Below are 20,810 nucleotides of genomic sequence, written 5' to 3' on the forward strand. Positions count from 1 at the left end.
CAAGTCCAATTCAAGAAATATTTGGGGACTTTGGGGGTGGAGCCAGGAGACATTGGGGGCAGAGCCAGGAGCAAGGGTGTGAACTCCATAATTGAACTCCAAGGAAGTTCTGACCATCACATTTAAAGGGACAGGACACCTTTTAAAATGCCTTCCTTCCGTAGGAAATAATGGATAGGGAAAACCTTCTTTTGGGGCCCCTAGCATTGGACCCCTTGGTCCAATCATTTTGAAACTTGGGGGGTACTTTGGGGAGAGGCACTAGATGCTATAATGAAAATTTGGTGCTTCTACCTCAAAAAACAGGGTCCCCCAGAGCCCCGATACCCATGGATCAATTCCTCATTATTCCCTATGAGAATCGTACTCCATAGGGAATAATTGCCCTATAGACATCCCCTCCCGCCACTTTCTGATGACCCTAAAGTGAGGGGGGGGAGAGGGCCTCCAAACCTGAGGATTGGCAACCCTCTCTCTCTCACACACACACACACACTTACTGGGTCTGGTTCCTCCACAACGACATCTGAAAAGAACAGGGGCTATGCTGCTCTCTCTCTCTCACCCACACCCACACACACTTAGTTGCTCTGAAATGAAACCAAAACAAACCAAGGGACTTGGTTGCAGACCCTTCCCAAGAAGTACTTCCTGCTCAACTTTAAAGTGACACACACACACATTTTGAAATGGACCTGTTTGCAGGTTTCTTAACCTGCCCAAGATCTAGAGCTGCATGGTGGCTGTGGGGGCGGGGCTTCCCCTGCCGGCCGGCTTGCTGGGGGCAGGAGGAAGCCTGTAAAACTGGGGGATCCCCCACTGGGACCTGGGGATTGGGAAGCCTATAAAGAACATACAATCTACAAGTACACCAAGAAAATGGATATTTAACATTAAGTTCCAAGAAACAATGTTCAAAATAAGCTTCGGGGGGAAAGGGTTCCTGTAATTTCCTGGACTTGTATATTAGTGATGACTTAAGCCCCTTGGGTTCACCTCAACACTGGATACAAATATTTCCAAAACATCTCATTATTTCATGCTTAGAACTGGCCTCTGAAGGCCTCTTTCCCTCCTCAAAATTGTGTCCTGGCTATTGCTGCCACTGTGAATTGTAGAGACTGATGACAGTGCCCAGGCAACAGGAATGCATGAAGAAAACCTGTTTCCCTCCCAGCCTCCTCCTCTTTCTTGTCTCATCCTTGGAACCTTGGGTATTGTTCTGCAGTGGCTGCAGTGTGCCTGGGAAACCTTGAGAAATGTTGTACTCCAAGGTGCCTGACATACACATGCCAGCAAGAAGAAGGGAGAGTAGGGAGTCCTTCTGTGGTTTAGATGCAATCCAATTCAAGCAAGAATTTGGGGCTGTAAAGCTAACTTTTGTATTGAAGGTCAGGATTATGAATAGCGAGGTTTTTATTGCAGGAACAGAAATTATGTGCTTCTACAATTATGTTTACTTTTCACAAACCGCAAGTAGACAAAACTATGTTCTCTTTTCAAATTTTAGCAGTTTTTAACACTGTCTTTTGTATTAAAACAGTCCAAACTTCTCAATTTCTTTCTTCTAATTGCAATCTTTATATTTTCCCCTTCTTCCCACCTTTAATATGTCCCTTTAATCTGTAAATAGCTCCGGAGTGAAAAAAGAGCTTCTGTACCTTTTTTTCTTCACTTATCCAAGTTCCACTGGTCTTCCAAAACTTTAGTTGTTTAGAATTGTCCCAGAAGGTTAGGATCCTGACAAGCTTATGCCAAATCAATGACTCTGAAAGATCTTGCAGACGATAACTATGCAAACTTCTGAGACCCCTCAAAGCCTCAAAGGAACCCCCTACAGGGCTCCTTTTCAGCCAAGGTAAATCTCTTCCAAAGTTTTAAGTGCAAGTCTTGGACCTTTCTCTCACTGAGAAAGGTAGGCAGTGGGCTTTGATTTGCCCTCCACTACCCCGAACAAGACCTTCAGCTTGCTCCCGATGTGAGAGACAACTCAGCTCGCCATTTTCCTCCCCGGAAGTCCTTAGAAAACAGTGCTTCCTCCCCGGAAGCACTGTTTTCTAAGTTGATAATTGTGTATGGCTCACGAATGATGTTATAAATATCCAAATGGCCTTTGGAAAAAAAAAACGTTCCTCGCCCCTGATTTAGGGCCTGTAAAAGCAGAACAATTTTCCCAACTGCTAGATTGTTTTCATAAACCATTCTGTCCCTGCAAATGAAGCATAGTTCTATACAGTGTTCCCTCTAAGCTGAGTTAGTGTGAGCTAGCGGTTTTTTAGCTTCTGGCTCGACCATTTTAGTCTTAGCTCAGGGAAAATGACCCCCAGAGCAAACTCATTTATGCAGTAGCTCACAGCTTTAATGCCAGTTACTCACAAAGTAGAATTTTTGCTCACAGGACTCCACAGGTAACTTTGCCATGGAAGCTTGCTTTGTGACATTGGGCTGGTCATACAACTCTCAGCCTGACTTAAACCCACAGGGTTAAAATGGAGGTCAGTAGAACGACAGAAGCCACTTCAAGGGTCTGTACTGGGGAGAAAGGGAGGGTGAATTCTTGGGGCCCAGTCTAGCTCTTTGGCTAACCCATGACTAGCAAACACAGATTAAGTTTGTGAGGAAGGGATGGAGGGAGGAAGGAAGGGAGGGAGAGAGGGAGGGAGAAATCAAAACAAAAGTAGGCTTTTCCCCCCAGCCTTTCCCAGTTGCTAACCTCGGTGTCCCACCCAGCCCGGGCGAGGACTGCGCAAGGGGGACCCCCCGATAACTGCCAGCTGCTCCCGCCCCCCGTCGCCACCCCGAGAGCCTCCCACACCTTCCCAAGCCCCCGCGGCGGCCCCACCGCTCACCTGGGTTGACGGAGCGCCGACAGCCGCCCAAGCAACGCTCCACAGCCAACGTGCTCGTCTCCAGGTCCGAGGAGCCTGGCCAGAGCGAGACGTCGGGGAGCAGAAGGGAGAAGCCGAGCCTAGCGCCAGGCAAAGAGGAGGAGAGCCGCCTGACCCATGGTGGTGAGAGATGCCACACCCCAGCATGCTGCAGAGGTCTAGGAAGCCTGAGGCACGCCCACGCAGCCCAGCCCTGGCACACCTCTCCTGGGTGTCTGGGGCTTTGAAGGGGGGAGGAGCTAGGGAGGGGCGGAACACAGGAAAGGGGAAGACTGGCACAGGAGGATAAAAGGGAGGGGGGCAGGAGGTCAGGGAGGAAGCTGGCCAGTGCTTATTGAGGCTGCCTTGCGCGAGAGAGTAACAGGAGCTGCTGCACAGCCAGGGGGGGAACGGGGGCCTGTGGTGAAGTAACCTGGCTCCCACCCCTGTTTCTGAGACCTCCGGGGACACACACAGAGTGCCCGAAGGGGGTCACCCAGGATAGAGGAGCGACGGCAGCACAGGGAGACCGAGAGGGGCGCCCGGGGTGCGACAGCGTGGTGGAGGATGCGGGCACTCTCCCGAGCCTAGGATGGCCGTGCCCCCACATTCCGGCCCCGGCCGGGTGGCACTCGGGTCAAGCAGCGACCCCACCTATTGTGCCAGAGTCCAGCAACTCGTCGACGGATGAAACGAGTGAGGACTCCGTGATAAACATGGAACTGACGTCCGCTACGGACACCAACCCCGTCCCCATGGATTTGGCCCAATTTGGGCAGTGGCTTGCATACCACCAGGCGCAGCTCCTACGGGAGGTCACCCAGCAGCAGACGGTGGCTCAAGCCACTCTCGTGTGGGACCTCCACCAGCCGCTCCTGGCCCTCCCGGAGCCGGCGGGGCCAACACCGTTTGGCGCCGGCAGGAGCCCCTGGCCCCCTCTGACGAAGCTGGGAGCGGAGGACGATGTCGAGGCCTACCTGGAGGCGTTCGAGCGAGTGGCCAAGGCCGCTCATTAGCCCAGAGAGCAGTGGGCCTTTATTCTGGGACTCTACTTGACCGGGGAGGCCCAAGCTGCCATGAAAGCCCTGGAGCGGGCCCAGGCTGCGGACTATACAGCGCTCAAGGCAGCCATCCTAGACCGCCTGGAGATCACGCCCGAGGCCCACCGCCAGAAGCTTCGTTCCTGGCTTCCGACGGCGGAGACCTGACCGCGCTCGGCGATAGCGACCCTCAAAGATGCCGACATCCGCTGGCTCAGCCCCACTACCGATGACGGGCGGCGCATTGTGGAGCTGGTGGTAGCGGAGCAGCTGCTGCAGGTGTTGCCACTGCGTACCCGCCATTGGGTGGCCTGCTGGAAGCCGACCCGCCTCAGTGAGGCCCAAGAGCTGTGGGGAAACTTTTAGGCCGCCGACCACCACAGCCTGCCCCCCCGCACGGAGGACGGTAAGGCAGGGAAGGGCCTTCCCCAGCCCGGCGGACGGGCCACCCCGGGAGCGACACTGGGAAAGGTGACCGGGACCGGAGACCGTGGAGGCCGAGTGCGACTGCCGCCCGCCCGCACCACGCCCGGGTGGTGGGGGCCCGGAGGACGCCCGGCGTTACCCAGACCGAGTCTTCACCCCGGAGGCTGCGAAGGGGAGGAGGGACGCCCACCGCCGGAGGCCCGCCGCCCAGTGGGGGACATAGGGCCCTGCTTCACCTGTGGCCAGTGGGGCCATCTCAAGCGAGAGTGCCCCATGATGGAATGCGACGTGAGCTGGGAAGAGTCCTGGCAAACTGCCGAGGTGGGAGCTCGCCCCCCCCCGGACGATTCCAGTGTCCTTGGGAGGGCGGCAACTGCAGGCCATGGTCGACAGCGGCAGCTCACTGTCCATGATACAGGCCCACCTGGTGACCGCCCCGCTGCCCATCATCCGCACCGCCGCCATCAAGTGCGTCCATGGGTATGTCGAAAGGAGCCCAGTGGTGTCCATCCCGCTGAAGTACTTGGGCCGCTACTGGAGCGTACCGGTTGCCAAGGTTACCAGACTGCCCTGCCCAGTACTACTCGGGTGGGATGCCCCGTGTTTTGGGGACGTGGTAGAGGCAGCAAACCCCAGCCAGCCGGGCCAGCCCGCCGGGGCCGGCTATGACACCGCCGCTCCCGCTGGGGAGACAGAGGATACCGACCCAGGGGAGTACCCTTCCACCGCAGAACGTCCCACGATGGGTGGCCGAGAGATGTGGCCAGCAGACCCGCAGTTTGTGGAAGCTCAGGCCGAGGACGAGGAGTTGGAGGCGTTGCGGCGGCACAAAGCAGTCCAGGATGGCGTGGTCGTAGATGAGCGCCGGAGCCGGCACCTGCCTCGGATCATCAGGGAAGAAGGCATTTGGTTTAGAGAGGTAAAAGAGCGGCTGGGCCCCGGGAAACAGCTGTTGGTCCCCCACCGGTACAGGCCCGAACTCCTGAAGGGCGCCCACAACCACCAATGGGCGGGCCACTAGGGGGTGAAGAGTACTCTGACCCGGGTGCTAGCCAACTTCTTCTGGCCTTACGTGGCTCAGGAGGTCCAGGCCTACTGCCGTTCCTGCAACATCTGCCAACGCCTAACGTCTAGGGCAGAGCTGCAAGCCCCCCCTAGCTCCCTTGCCGGTAGTGGGGGTCCCGTTCGAGCGGGTGGCCATGGACTTTGTGGAGCCCCTACCCCGCACCCCTCGGGGGGCTCGCTACATCCTGGTCCTCATGGACTACACCACCCGATATCCCTCTGCCCACCATGAAGAGTGCCGGCGAGGCCAGGGCCTTGATGCACTACTTCGCACATGTAGGGCTACCCCGGGAGATACTCACAGACCGGGGCACGCCCTTCACGGCGAGCCTCATGCGACAGGTGTGCCAGACACTGCACATCAAGCAGCTCTTCACCTCCGTCCACCACCCCCAAACTGACGGGCTTGTGGAGTGGATGAACCAGACCTTGAAGGCCATGCTGAGGAAAACAGCATATGACCACCCCACAGCCTGGGATCTCTATGTGAACCCGCTGGTCTTCGCCATCCGAGAGACATCCCAAGCGTCCCTGGGGTATTCTCCATTCGAGCTGCTGTATGGGAGGCAACCCCGGGGGATCCTAGGCCTGCTCGGAGAACAGTGGGTACAAGGCAGGGGAGGGCCAGAAGAGACCCCGGAGGAATATGTCAGGCAGCTGCAGGAGCGCCTGGAAGACGTGAGGCGGGAGGCCCGGGAGAACCTCACACAGGCCCAGGCAGCCCAGAAGAGGCGTTATGACAAGGGTGCTAAGGCCCGTGGGTTCCAGGTGGGAGACAACATCCTGGTCCACAGGGGAGCGATGGGCCAGAACCAAGGGGACCCGTGGCGGGGACCCTTCCGAGTCACCTGAGTCCTAGGCCCCCTGACGTACGAAGTCCAATGTGGGCCCCGTGCCCGCCAAAGGAAGACCCTCCACGTGAACAGCCTAAAGGCCTGGGTGCAGCGAGAGGCGGGGACTGAGCAGGGGCTCTTGGCCGAAGACCTGAGCGAGCTCCAGGATGGAACCCTGCCCTGGACGATCGCAGAAGGTGCCGGGGGAGGCCCGGTGTTGGATGCCGCTCTCACCCCCAGCCAGCGGCAGGACCTGCAGAAGGTCCTGGCCGAGTGCTCAACGGTGTTCTCTGATCAGCCAGGCTTAACCACCCTGGTCAAGCATCGAGTGGTAACCCCCACAGGCCAGGTGGCTCGAGCCCGTTGGAGGCCAGTGCCACAGAAGCGCTGGGACGTCATCGTCCGGGAGGTGGAAGAGATGTTGCGCCTCGACATCATCGAACCATCACAGAGCGAGTGGCGCAGTCCGGTGGTCCTGGTGCCAAAGCCCTATGGCAGCATGCGCTTCTGTGTGGACTATCGGGAGGTGAACAAACTGGCCAAATTCGATGCCTACCCGATGCCACGGGCAGATATCCTGATTGACCAGCTGGGGGAGGCCCGGTACCTCTCTGCCTTGGACCTCACCAAGGGCTATTGGCAGGTACCCATGCACCCGGCTGACAGGGAAAAGATCGCCTTTGCCACCCCCCAAGGTTTATTCCAATTCAAGCGCATGCCCTTTGGCTTGAATGGGGCTGCAGCCACGTTCCAACGGCCCGGTGGACAAGGCCCAGTGCGAGGGTTTCGCTCGGGGAGACCCACCTACTCTACCTCCGCCATGTGTTCCAAGCCCTGCAGGCTGCCGGACTCCACGCCAACCCACAAAAGAGCCGCCTTGGCTTCCAGGAGTTAAAATATTTAGGTTTCCTAGTGGGGAAGGGCCAACTCCAACCCCTGCCGGAGAAGGTCATCACCTTGGAACAACAGCCCTCCCGCGCACCAAGAAGCAGTTACAGTGCTTCTTGGGGTTCGCGGGCTACTACAGTAAATTCATCCCCAACTTTGCGGCGGTGGCCACACCGTTAATGGACGGCCTGCAGAAGACGTGCCCAAACGTCATCCAGTGGGGACCAGCCCAGGACGCAGCGTTTGAGACACTGCACACCAGCCTCTCCCGTGACCCTGTGCTGCGCAACCCAGACTTCTCCCAGCCCTTTGTGTTGCACACCGATGCTTCAGAGACTGGTATCGGGGCAGCCCTGCTGCAGGGGAGCCCTGGGGACAAACGGCCAGTGCTATTCATCAGCTGCAAGCTCCTGCCCGCCGAGCAGGCGTACTCCACGGTAGAGAAGGAGGCCCTGGCGGTCTAGTCGGCCATTGGGGCGTTGAAGTTCTACCTCACCAACAACCCCTTCTGGTTGGTGGTAGACCATGCCCCCCTGCTGTGAATGTCGAGAATGAAGGACTCCAGTGACCTTGTCCTCCGCTGGTATATGTCTCTTCTCCACTTTTCCTTCACAGTGCACCATCAAGCTGGGGCGGACCACCGCATGGCAGACTACCCCTCCTGGATCTTCGAGGAGGAGGCCGAGAAGCAAGGGACACGGGGGGGTGGGGTGTCCTGCCCAGCCCGGGCAAGGACTGCGCGAGGGGGACCCCCTGATGCCTGCCAGCCACTCCCGCCCCCCTTCGCTGCCCCGAGAGCCTCCCACACCTTCCCAAGCCCCCCGCGGCGGCCCCACTGCTCACCTGGGCTGACGGAGCGCCAACAGCCGCCCGAACAACGCCCCACAGCCAACGTGCTCATCTCCGGGTCCGAGGAGCCTGGCCGGAGCGAGACGTCGGGGAGCAGAAGAGAGAAGCCAAGCCCAGCGCCAGGCAAAGAGGAGAGCCGCCTGACCCGTGGCGGCGAGAGACGCCACACCCCAGCACGCTGCAGAGGTCTCCTGGGCATCTGGGGCTTTGAAGGGGGGAGGAGCCAGGGAGGGGCGGAACACAGGAAAGGGGAAGACTGGGACGGGAGAATAAACGGGAGGGGGGCAGGAGGTCAGGGAGGAAGCTGGCCGGTGCTTATTGAGGCTACCTCGCGAGAGAAAGTAACAGGAGCCGCTGCACAGCCAGGAGGGGAACGGGGGCCTGTGGTGAAGTAACCTGGCTCCCACCCCTGTTTCTGAGACCTCCAGGGAATGCCCAAAGAGTGCCCGAAGGGGATCACTCAGGATAGAGGGGCGACGGCAGCACCGGGAGACCGAGAGGGACGCCCGGGGTGCGACACTCGGGGACAGTGATTTTTTTTTTTTTAATGCCAGGATAAGTGATCTCATTCTTTCCCAGACTCCACTGCAGCCTGGAGACAAACTTGCTTCTCTGATCACAAGGCGTTTTTGTTGCCCACCACCCTCTCCACTTTGTTCATGGCATTCAGTACATAATCTAAACTATTGTATTCTTGCAGTAATGGGTTAAAGTTAGTGGAGACACCTTTTGGGGGACCTTCATCCCCCTTCTTTTTTAAAAAAACAAAAGAAAGAAACAGCATAAGAGGGTTTGTAGAAGGCCATCAGGTCACAACCAGGCCTTGAATTCAGCAGGAGCTGAATGTTTCTGAGGGTTTTCCTTCCTCCTCCCCACCTACCTACCTTGTCCATTGAATAGTAGGTGCAACTGCATAACAATCCCTGGATGTGCCCCACCACCTATTTTTCTACAAAATGACCCCTGGTCACAACCAACTTGTAGCAATCTTAGCGAGGGACTTTTGAGGAAAGTGAGAAGCAGAGGTGGTTTGCGAGTGCCTTCCTCTGCAGTGTCTTCCTTGGTGGTCTCCCATCCAAATACTGAGATCCAATTTCGTGTAGCAGTTAAGCATGTAAACATGCTGTTAAGCATGTAAGCATGTAGCAGTTAAGCATGTAAACAGGAAAACCTGTTTGATTCCCCACTCCTCCACATGCACCTGCTGGAGTGACCTTGGGTCAGTCATAGCTCTCTCAGAGCTGTTCTGCTCAAGAACAGTTCTCTCAGAGCTTTCTCAGCCCCACCTATCTTGCAGGGTGTCTGTTGTGGGGAGAGGAAAGGAGGGAGATTATAAATTGCTCTGAGTGAAGGGTGGGGTATAAATCCAATCTCTTCTTCTATTACTGATGGCTTCCAAAATCTGATGCAATTAGGCTATAGCATGTCATGTTCAGGGCCAGCGCATGGAAGTAGGCAACCTAGGCAGTTGCCTAGGGTGCCAGCTCCCAATAGGGGCACAGGGTGGGCGCCCCTGAGCCTCTGACTGGACATTTTCAGGCTTCCGCATTCTCCTCGGGGAATGTGGAAGCCTGAAAAAACTACTCATTGTTTCTGGGCACTGAAGAGTCAGAGGAATTCCCCCGCCCCACAGCAGCCAGAAACAACAGTGCTTCAGTGACTGACATGATGACATCACCTTTGATCATATACATCACATATGTGATGACATCACATACAAATTTCCCCCCATGGGAGGGGATGGGGGCACATCGGGCTTCTGCCTCAGGCAGCAGAACCCCACGCGCTGGCCCTAGTCACGTTCCCTCCTGAAGAAGGGCTTTAGGAATGGGAAAATTCTGCATCTGCCCAGGGTGGGCAGATCTTCTTGCTTGGCAATTTTGCCTCCTGCTGCCCTGCAGAAAATGGAATCATCAGACCAAGGCTATGTTTCTGTCCAGGACTTTTTTTGTAGCAGGAACTCCTTTGCATATTAGGCCACACACCCCTGATGTAGCCAGTCCTCCTGGAGCTCACAGTAGGCCCTGTAAGCCAGGGGTATCAAACATGTGGCCCAGAGGCCGAATTAGGCCCTTGGAGGTCTCCTATCAGGCCCCCGAGCAATTGGCTGTCATCTGCTTCCTTCTCCCTCTCTCTTGCTTTGCAAGGCTTGCTCAGTCGCACAGGAGCCACAGAGCAAAAATCTGTTTTCTCCATTGGTTGAAGCTGCTCCCTTGGGAAGGAAGGGGGGAGGGGTAGCTTGCTTTGCCAGGCTCTCTCAATTGCACAGCAGAGCTACTGAGCCAAACCTCTTTCTTCTATTGGCTGAGGCTCCTCCCCCTCCTGGCCCACTGGGGAAGGAAGGAAGGAAAAAACCAGAGCTTCCTTTGCCCAGTTCCCTGGATCCCATGGGGAAGAAAGCACCTTTAAGACCAGCAAGTGCTAATGTTTTAAGCATGTTTTAAGGGGTTTTTTTTAAAAAAAATATCTTTGTTTTATTTGTGTCCTTTATAAAGTTTATATCTCTGCTACCTAATCTTAAAATAGATACACATAAGTTCGACACCCCTGGATGATTGGTTATGGGGTGTGTGGCCTAATATGCAAAGGAGTTCTTGCTACAAAAAGAATTCCTGATTTTGTTCCTATTCCACTGCAGCAGGGAGCTGAACAAAAAGACCTGACAGTGTTACGGTTCCTGGTTCTTGGAGGCAAACCAGGAGCAGTAATAAATTGCAAGGCCTCAGTCTAGAGAATTTATAACCTTGGATGCACCATCTACTCCACCTGAAGAGCTGGTTTTTATTTCAATCCTATGCAGTTTGGGCACACACGTCAGTGAGAATTGGTACTAGATGGCCATATGTTACCCGGTATATCAAGATCAATGAAGACACCACTCAGAGACTGTAGTACTCAGGATCCTGTTATGATTGCAACAATAAATTTCTCCCTGTGATATTTTTTGTTTCTCCGCTAGTACCTTTAAGCTGCATGATGGAAGCTCATTGACTCTCTCCCCTCCCCCCCCCCCCCCGAAGAATTGTAGGTTGCTAAATAACAAGGCCAGTCATGATTCTAGCTCTCACTGAGAGATCACAGTAACTATGGCCTTCCCAAACATGTCCTGTTAAATCCCAGAGCCAGGAGGCAACATCAGGGGAAGGCCTCAGTTTCTGTGCCCTGTTATTGGCCCTCCAGAGGAACCGGTTGGCCACTGTGTGAGTCAGGATGCTGGGCTATAGATGGACCACAGGTCTGATCCAACAGGGCTCTTCTTATATCCAGGAGAACTATCTCTGTAGTCTGAAAATCAGCTGTAAATCTAGGAGGGCTCCGGGCTCCATAAACCGTGCAGTTAGATCCAAGTGGACAACCGTGTTGGGTCTGAAGCAACAGAACAAAGCAGTGCACCTTTAAGACCAGCTAAGTTTTATTCAGAATGTCAGCTTTCGTATGCTCTAAGCAGACTTCATCAGACAAAACTGGAATGGCAGCCATCTTTAAATATAGAGAAAGTGGGCAGTGAATTGGTATGCAGAGTCACGGGAATGTTTTTAGCAGATTAAAAGAATCACGACTTGGGGTCTGTGTTTGTTAGTTTGGGCTGTAACAACAGTGGAGGGTGATAAAAAGCAGACATGTCATAGGTGTGAAGTGCTATAAATCTGGGTATTATTCTGGCTTCTTAGTTGTAGGTTTAAATGGATGGCATAGTATCTCAAGAGGTTATAACATCATATAGTTTGCCATTAGGAAAAAAGAATACATTAAAATATAGCGGAAGATGGATTAGTATATGTAATAAGATAAACATCCAATACAAAAAACCAAAATATTCTGATACACTGTTCTAAAGGAGAAATACATTCTAGTTTGCCATTACGGTGTGCAGTAGCTTTCTTATAGGCCAGAGTTTATTAGGGTTGCCAGCCTCCAGGTGGGGCCTGGAGATCTCCCGCTTTTGCAACTGATCTCCAGCTGGCAGAGATCAGCTCTCCTGGAGAAAATGGTGGCTTTGGAGGGTGGACCCTATGGCATTGTACCATGCTGAGGCCCCTCCCCTCCCCAAACTCTGCCCCCTGCTGGACCTACCCTCCAAATTTCAGACACAGACTTGGCAACCCTAGTTTAAATGCATAAACTCCTCTGCATGTAGGCCTTCTCACACAGTGGGTTTTCTAAACTTTGTACATGTGGTGGCGGTGTAGTCAAAGGCTCATGGTTCATATCCATCACACACATAGCCATCAAGCCAGGATCCTGGATTAATTGGGCTATAATTTGATGGTTAAATAATTTTCTGCTTTAGATTTTTTTTAGAAGCTAGAAAGAAGAGAGGAAGGCTCTAGATGAAAGTCGTCATCCATAAAGAATCACTTTTTTAAAGCTCCAGAAGCTCAAAGTCCAAGGACAATAAACTTTGCTTATTAATTTCCCCCCCCCCCATTTATTTCCATTTGTAATCAACTCTTCAGAAACGAATCAAAGCAGCAACATGAAGAATCTTTTTTGTGCAGATGAACACTTTTTTAAAAAATGGCATCATTTATCATGTGATCAGTAGGAGCCTTGTAGGCCAAATTGTACTTCTTTCGAATGCTGCACAAAGGAAAACAGATACCATTGGAAGCCTGCCTAAATCCCCTTTTTGTATCTTGAGTGAGCCGTAGCCCATTCTAAAGATCCCCATTGCCACCTAGTGGCTGTTGGTAAAATTTTCAGTTTTGTGCTAAGCTAATCATTTAAGACTGATTCCCAAATTGTATTCTAGGAGGAGTGCTTCAGAACATGCCAGCCTGTTAGGTAATCTACCACTATACGTCTGTCCAGGTGGGGAAGGCTTGTACAACTTTCTGTTGGTCAATATAAGGAAGGAGATATTGGATTTATATCCTGCCCTTCACTCCAAGTCTCAGAGCGGCTCACAATCTCCTTTACCTTCCCCCTCCCCCACAACAGACACCCTGTGAGGTGGGTGGGGCTGAGAGGGCTCTCACAGCAGCTGCCCTTTCAAGGACAACTCTTGCAAGAGCCATGGCTGACCAAAGGCCATTCCAGCAGCTGCAAGTGGAGGAGTGGGGAATCAAACACGGTTCTTCTTCAAAGGGAGGCAACAGTGAAATTGGAGAAACATCGAATAATTTGATAACCAGAAAAAAGAAGAATGTAGCGAAAATAGCCTAAACAAGAAAAAAAAATCACATTATGTCCAGTATCTCAGTGTTCAAAAAATGTATCACAGACCTTGAATTTCTTGAAAGGAAGTGTGGAGTATTCATAGTCATCTATTTTCTGCTGGCGTTATTATAAAAGCTTTTCAAAACATGGGTTGGTCATAACACAACAGAAAAAAAGAGGAGAACACGATTTGGATGGGAGGAACGTTGTATGTTGCTAAACAATTTGCTAGCAGATGTCATTCAGTTCCACGATTGTTCCAGTTCTTCACCGCACAGTCTTATTGTAGTGGTTCATTGATGACATTGTGCCTATTTTCTTTAATATATATGTATTTTTTCTGATACATTATATGAATATTGCAATATTAGATGTAATGTGATTTTTTCCTGTTCATGTTTTTTACATTACATCCTAAATTTTTGTTTAGTGGACATCAGCCAGATTATTCAACATTTCTGCGCCTTTCCTGGGTACTTTTCCTCGGGTACTTACATGAATACATAAAGCTGTCTTCTACTGAATCAGACTCTCGGTCCATCAAAGTCAGTCTTGTCTTCTCAGACTGGCAGCGGCTCTCCACGGTCTCAAGCTGAGGTTTTTCACACCGATTTGCCTGGACTCTTTTTAGTTGGAGATGCCAGGGATTGAACCTGGGACCTTCTGCTTACCAAGCAGATGCTCTACCACTGAGCCACCGTCCCTTCTTTTGGTGGCCTTTTTGAAAATTACATAGATGGCACCGCAGCAGGAACAATGAGAAGGGTCTTCTCAAGAGTCTTGATGGAAGAAATGAGGAGTGTGATGGAAAGAGCATAAACAATGTCTTTATTTGGTAGTACATGAAAGTTGAGACCTTTTGGGAGGGAGAGATAGGAAATAATATCAGCTGTAAAGAAAATGGCAAGGTATCGCTCACCATTACATTCTCAATAGCTACTATTTAAAGAGGAAAGTAGAAAGCAAGGTAATCTTGAATCACTTTTTGAAAGCCAAAATAGATTTTGTTCATAAATGGAAGGAACTCCACAAGTTTTAAAACTAGTTAGCTCATTCCCAAAACAAATCAACAGGAAAGATCTGATCAGAGTGTGGATGAAACCAGATCAAATCAGAGTGTCAGACTATGCTCTGGGGGCCCAGGGCTGAATCTCCGTTCTACCATGAAAGCTTGCTGGAGAACAGCAAAAAACGAACTTCCATGAAATAAAGGTGATTTGTTTTGGGGTTCAGGAATGATGCAACCAAGCAAACCAGTTCAAAATGAACCTCGAACCAAGGTTCATTTTTCAGTTCATGTCCATCCCTAATAGCAGCATGTTTAGAAAAGGGGATGTTGACCTATCTTACCTGGACTTGGTGGCTTCAGTCTGTTTCTCTGTCATCTTGGTTTTAAAGCACCACCATCTATTGCTATCCAGTTCTTTGACTTTCTTCTGTAACCGTTGATCAGTGGTAGCAAAAGGCCAAAAGCAGACTGTGCATTAACTCTGCGTTTTTCTTCGTCTTTGCAGTTCAATTTCACCATTCAGCATTGAGAGCACAAGACGCCAGAGAAGGTCTGAGTCCCCCGACTCCAGAAAGCGCCGCATCCACAGGTGTGACTTTGAAGGATGCAACAAGGTATACACGAAAAGCTCCCACCTGAAGGCTCACCGGAGGACGCACACAGGTGAGATCTTTGTTGAAGTATTGCATGACAGCCACACCAGTGATGACACCCCCTCTTGAGCAGCAGCTGTTGGGAGACGTTGTAAAAATACACAATTAATATTAACAAACGTTGATGACTGAGTAACAGTCTGTGATTATTTTCAACATATAGCTCAGAAAATGAGATGCAGCACTAGGTTTCTGTAAAATATGTTACTGTGGGTAATCCTAAAGCCAGAGGTTTCCTCTTAATTGAATGCATCTTTTTGAGTGAAAGCAGAAGATATTCGATTTATATCCTATCCTATACTCTGAATCTTAGAGTCTTAGAGTGGTCACAATCTCCTTTACCTCCCCCCCCCCCAAAAAAACACCCTGTGAGGTAGGTGGGGCTGAGAGAGCTCTTACACCAGCTGCCCTTTCAAAGGCAACTTCTATGAGAGCTATGGCTGACCCAAGGCCATTCCAGCAGCTGCAAGTGGAGGAGTGGGGAATCAAACCCAGTTCTCCCAGATAAGAGAAAAAGAAGATGACTGGCTATTAGCCACAGCTTATTGTTGGAACTCTGTCTGGGGCAGTAATACTCTGTATTCTTGTGCTTGCGGGGGGGGGGGGGCAGGCACAGTGGAAGGGCTTCTAGCCCCACTGTTGGACCTCTTGATGACACTTGGGTTTTTTGGCCACTGTGTGACACAGAGTGTTGGACTGGATGGGCCGTTGGCTTGATCCAACATGGCTTCTCTTATGTTCTTATTTATACCCTGTCCTTCTCTCTGAATCAGAGACTCAGAGTGGCTTACAACCTCCTATTTCTTCTCCCTCCAAAACAGACACCCTGAGAGGTGGATGGGGCTGAGAGAGTTCTCGCAGCAGCTGCTCTTTCAAAGACAATTCCTGCAAGAACTATGGCTAACCCAAGGCCATTCCAGCAGTTGTAAGCAGAGGAGTGGGAAATCAAACCCGGTTCTCCCAGATAATAGCCTGCACACTTAACCACTACACCAAACTGGCTCTCAAAGAAGGTGCAACCCTGCCCCAATTAACTCTGGTGTGTTTTTAAGATTACGGCTTTGTTGTTTGATGTTCTTTGGTCATGTTTTACCTCTAAGAGTGCGCACTTAACCACTACACCAAACTGAAAGTAAAGGTGGTGATGAATGCCCCAATGAAATGGAACTTTAACAAAAATTCAGCCCAGTAGTGGCATTTCAGGTCCTGTCATATAGACTTGGATCCCACCAAAAATTACTGCAGATGGAAAGATTTCTGTCAACAGAACACTCCTTCCCCACCTCCCCCTCTCAATGAAGCCCAAAATGCCCCCCCCCCCCAAAAAATGGAGTATGGGGGACTCCTAGAAATAGTTTGGGAAAACTGGAGGTTTGGCATGGAAAAAGGCAATCAGCAAAAATTGTCCCTTGTTCCTCATTAGGTGGGTTCCAAACTATAGTAATGATGGTATGAGTTTGTGGGAGACAGGCTGAGACGCAGTCTGGGGTCTGAGCAGCCTGCCTGAATTTGCTCTGGATATGAGTGTAGATGGGGTTGGTCCCAAGTGTATTGGGATAGTCTGTCAATCTCACTTTCACTCCCAAGGAATAATGCACTTTCAATCCACTTTCTGTGCACTTTACAACTGGGTTTTACTGGGTGGAATGGCAATATCCACTTGCAAGCGGTCACCAAAGTGCATTATTCCACATGAAGGTGTGATGGAAATGAGTGTGTATCAGGTGGGTTTTCTTCCACTCCCCTATAGCATAGATAATTTAAAGGGGGTTTTCTGTGGTTAAAGCTGTGAATATCAGGTCAATCAGGTCAAATCTGGCAATATTTATTATTTAAACAACATGATGGGAGGGGAGGATAAATCTCAGACCATTTTCGGACTAGACCTTTAATCCTGTTTTAACTCTGTCCCCAAAGTGACATTCTACACTAGAATCAGAGAAACCAACTCTGTGTTTCTATGATTTCAGTGTAGAATCTCACCTTGGGGACAGGGCTAAACCAGGATTAAAAGTCTAGTGCAAAATTGGTCTCAGAGTTTCATGTTCATTAATGTTTGAGGCAGAATATAATATGTTCATGAACAGATTTTCCTCTTTCCAGTAGCTTCTGTCCTTTGTTCTGAGTTTCTTTTCAGCCAAAACTTGGCCCTACTAGATGCAGTTCCCATTTCTCTAAGCCAGTTGCTTCCAAACTTTCTATTCTGTTTCCACATTATCTTGTTCATTGGCCATAAGACCTCTTACACATTGCAGAGAATTCTTGTAGAACAGCAATCACCAGAGTGGTTCTTGTTGGTGACCAATTTCGCACTTGGACTTGTTCTGGGTGGAGAGCCCTTTTGCTCCTGGCGCTTCTCTCAGTTTTCGCACAAGCTGCCCTGGAGCTGTGAGTTGGTGTGCCACTTTTCCACAGTAAGCAGAACCCTCTTTTAAGAGGAACTTGCTTGCTGCAGAAAAGCGTTATGCCAACTGGCAGTTCCAGGGCAGCTTGTGCAAAAACCAAGAGAAGCGCCAGGAGCAAAAGGGCTCTCCACTCGGAACAAGTCTTGTGCGAAATCGGTTGGTGTGTTTTTCTGGTACCCAGTTACTTTTTGAGTCTTGGAGACAAGAACAACGAAATAACAGTGAACTTCAGATCACTCCCTACCACTTTGCTGACTGATCAGCAAAGGCTGAATATTCATGCACCACTGACTTGGTGACTCCCTTCTCTGTGGGTCCCTCTGACACCCAACAGCATTTCTTTCTCAAGCAAAAGAGCCTATACTGGTTTTCTTCCACCTCCACAAGGTGCTTCAGAAGAATGTAGGAGACTTTGGCCATCCATAAAGCCAGCAACTGCCTCTGTAACGGGAAGGTACTTGGCCTGGAACCTCCCACTGTGTTGTGATTGGCTCCGCCTCTATGCCTGCGATTTATGAGTGCCTGCTATGTATGTCAGGACCTTTCTGTAGTAGCAAAATTCCATGCTGCTCAACTAAGTTGGGAACTCCAGCAATTGAATACTCTGGGGCTCCCTCTTAGAACCTAGAACGCTTTAAGACAAGGGCCCGCAACCCGTTTGAGCCTGTGGGCACTTCTTAAAATTCTGGTAGTGTGGTGGGCAAAGCCACAAAATGGCTGCCATAAAATGGCTACCTCAGAAGATGGAGCCCGCTGCAAAAAGAATGTCTGCCGCAGCTTGCCTTAAGTCACATGATGAAGATTGCTGCACAGTATGTCCACTGCTGCCAAAGCAGTGTTTTCAAAAATCTGTTCAGCCAATCAGATAAAAGCCCCATTTGGTCCTGCTCACTTTCTAGAAACATTTGGTGGGGTGTCAGCAAAAGTGTCTTTGGGCACCACCCCTACCTTAAGATGACCTGTATCAGAGTTCACCATATCAGGCTTCATTTCATCCATGCTTGAAATGAAAATAAATACATGATAAAGCCCACCTTTCTGTCCTGCAGCTGTGCTTTTCTAGAAAAATAGAAGAGGAAGAAGAAAAAGAAGAACGTAGATTTATACCCTGCCCTACTCTCTGAATCAGAGTCTCAGAGCGGCTTACAATCTCCTTTATCTTCTCCCCCCACAACAGACATCCTGTGAGGTAGGGAGGACTGAGAGAGCTCTCCCAGAAGCTGCCCTTTCAAGGACAACTCTTGCTAACCCAAGGCCATTCCAGCAGGTGCAAGTGGAGAAGTGGGGAATCAAATCAGGTTCTCCCAGATAAGAGCCCACACACTTAACCACTGCACCAAACTGGTCCTCTGGAAAATTGATAAAGGTGGGCCCACTTGTCTGTTGTTGAGCCCCTTTCAAACTGCCCTCTCATTGAGGGCTCCTAGAGAGCCTCCCGAGAAACTCTAGGATTCCCCAGAATGTTTTTGAAGGCTGCTGCACTTTCTCTTCACAGTCTCTTTCACCTTTGCCCTGCTGATGATCTTTTGTTCTCGGTTATTGGGGGGGGGCAGGACGGGGAAAGGGTATCGTGCCAACAAGGAGTGAGGAGCCCGTAGGCTTCACAGGGTGCCAGTGCTCTGCGGAGGTTTGCCCCACCCCATCTTACAAAACCAGAGAGAGGGATGAGAAATCAAACGAGAGCCAACTCATAGTTAGCCCCATGGGTTCTAACAGCTTCGCAGTGCAGGATCAAAGGTTTTTCGTAGACTTTGCTGCTTTTCAGAGGCCCAAAATTGAACGGTGCTGCATACTCCCAAGTTACTCACTCTGGCTTCTTAAGATAATTCCTTTATTTCACAGGGTGAAGTATGCATGTTGCCCTTTTTTTAGTTAGGCTCAGACATATGTCTGAAATCCAGATCTTCATAGGAATTTGCTGAAAGGTTATGAAAGTAATATCACGAGATATGTCTGATCCTTTTACTCGCCCATATCAATTGTAGCTATCGGCTTATATAATATAGTGGGTTCAACGCATGGAAGAGGCGAGGCGGTAGTGAAACATCAGCTCTTTATTGATTACATAGTAAGGCTAAGCATAAGACTGCTGAACTGGGCCCATAGGGCCGACTATATACACACCCGTGTTCCTGCACAAGCGTTTGATTGGTCCATTCAAACCAGTAGGGGGCCCGTGATTGGAGCAGAGCAGCCGGGTTTTGGATCCTGTTGCCCATTGTTTCGAAGTCCCCAAGCTCTGGCCGTCTGGCTCCAGTGAGCCAGGCAGGAACACGCATTCAGTTCTAACTTGAGTCCGCATACATTGCAGCTAAAGTCCTGAAAACTCTGGAAAGACAACTGTTATTACACCAAAATCATGAAGAATTAATTCCAAGCTAATCCAGTTGTGGCTGTGAGCACTCGTTCGCAAACTGTTGTTGAGTAGCATTTTGAATCAGTTGTGCTTCAATACCAAATGGCCTTTTAAACTTAGATTTCTTGAAATGGAATGTATTGTTTGCAACAATCTTATTAAAGGTGGGACAGAGATCAACAGTAAGGATCTTCATGTATACACATTGCCAGCAAGGGTGGCAAAACTGCAGCTTGGGAGCCACATGTGGCTTTTTCACACATATTGTGTGGCTCTTGAAGCCCCCATTGCAACCCGTTGGCCAGCTTGGAGAAGGCATTTCTCTCTTTAAATCACTTCTCCAAGCCAAGTCAGCCAGCAGCTTGAAGAATGCATTTAAAATTAAAGTAGTTTTCATTCCACCTGTCCCTCCCTCCTCTCTCCCCATCTTCCTTCCTTCCTTCCTTCCTTCCTTCCTTCCTTCCTTCCTTCCTTCCTTCCTTCCTTCCTTCCTTCCTTCCTTCCTTCCTTCCTTCCTTCCTTCCTTCCTTCCTTCCTTCCTTCCTTCCTTCCTTCTCTCAAACATCTGATGTGTATTCTGTGTGGCTCTTACATTAAGCAAGTTTGGCCACCCCTGGTGTAGTGGTTAAGAGTGTCCGAAAACAGGTTCGAATCTGTGCTATTGCATGGAAGCTAGGTGTCCTTCAGCCAGCCATGCACTGTCAGGCTAACCTACTTCACAGGGTTGTTGTGAGGATTAACACATAGAAGAGAAGAAGAGAATGAACCATGTCATTGTTGAAGAGAAAGGCAAGGTATTGATGAAATAAATACATTAAATATTTTATTACCATGATGTGTGTGTGCTGTCAAATCATTTCCAACTTGGTGATCAAGGTGTCTCATGATATCTGCAGGACTTTTTTGTAGCAGGAGCTCCTTTGCATATTAGGTCACACACCCCTGATGTAGCCAATTCTCTTAGTACAGGGCCTACAGTAAGCTCCAGGAGAATTGGCTACATCAGGGGTGTGTGGCCTAATATGCAAAGGCGTTCCTGCTACAAAAAAAGCCCTGGATATTTGTATCTCTCTATACAAGGCTGAGCCAATCAAATGATCATAAATTGTGGAAGGCTGGCATTCTTAAGTATTAAACTGCTTTTAAAAAATGGATTTGCAAAGCTTGTTCATGGGCCTTTCTGGAAAGTTCACACCAACTCTCACCTCTAAGGGATTGACGGTGAACACGTTCCATGAACTAATCTAATCTCACATTTA

The 20,810-nt window shown here is 50.3% G+C and overlaps 1 protein-coding gene across 1 annotated transcript in view; it reads left to right on the plus strand.

Moving 5' to 3' along the window:
• Positions 1-20,810, plus strand: part of KLF12 (KLF transcription factor 12) — a 447,150-nt gene that overhangs the window by 336,460 nt on the left and 89,880 nt on the right. Inside the window, exon 7 of the mRNA XM_060235061.1 lies at positions 14,643-14,800. Within this exon, the coding sequence (XP_060091044.1) occupies positions 14,643-14,800 (158 nt within the window). The remainder of the gene's footprint in view (positions 1-14,642; positions 14,801-20,810) is intronic.

This window comes from Heteronotia binoei, chromosome 3, assembly GCF_032191835.1.
Source record: "Heteronotia binoei isolate CCM8104 ecotype False Entrance Well chromosome 3, APGP_CSIRO_Hbin_v1, whole genome shotgun sequence".
Classification (NCBI taxonomy): domain Eukaryota; kingdom Metazoa; phylum Chordata; class Lepidosauria; order Squamata; family Gekkonidae; genus Heteronotia; species Heteronotia binoei.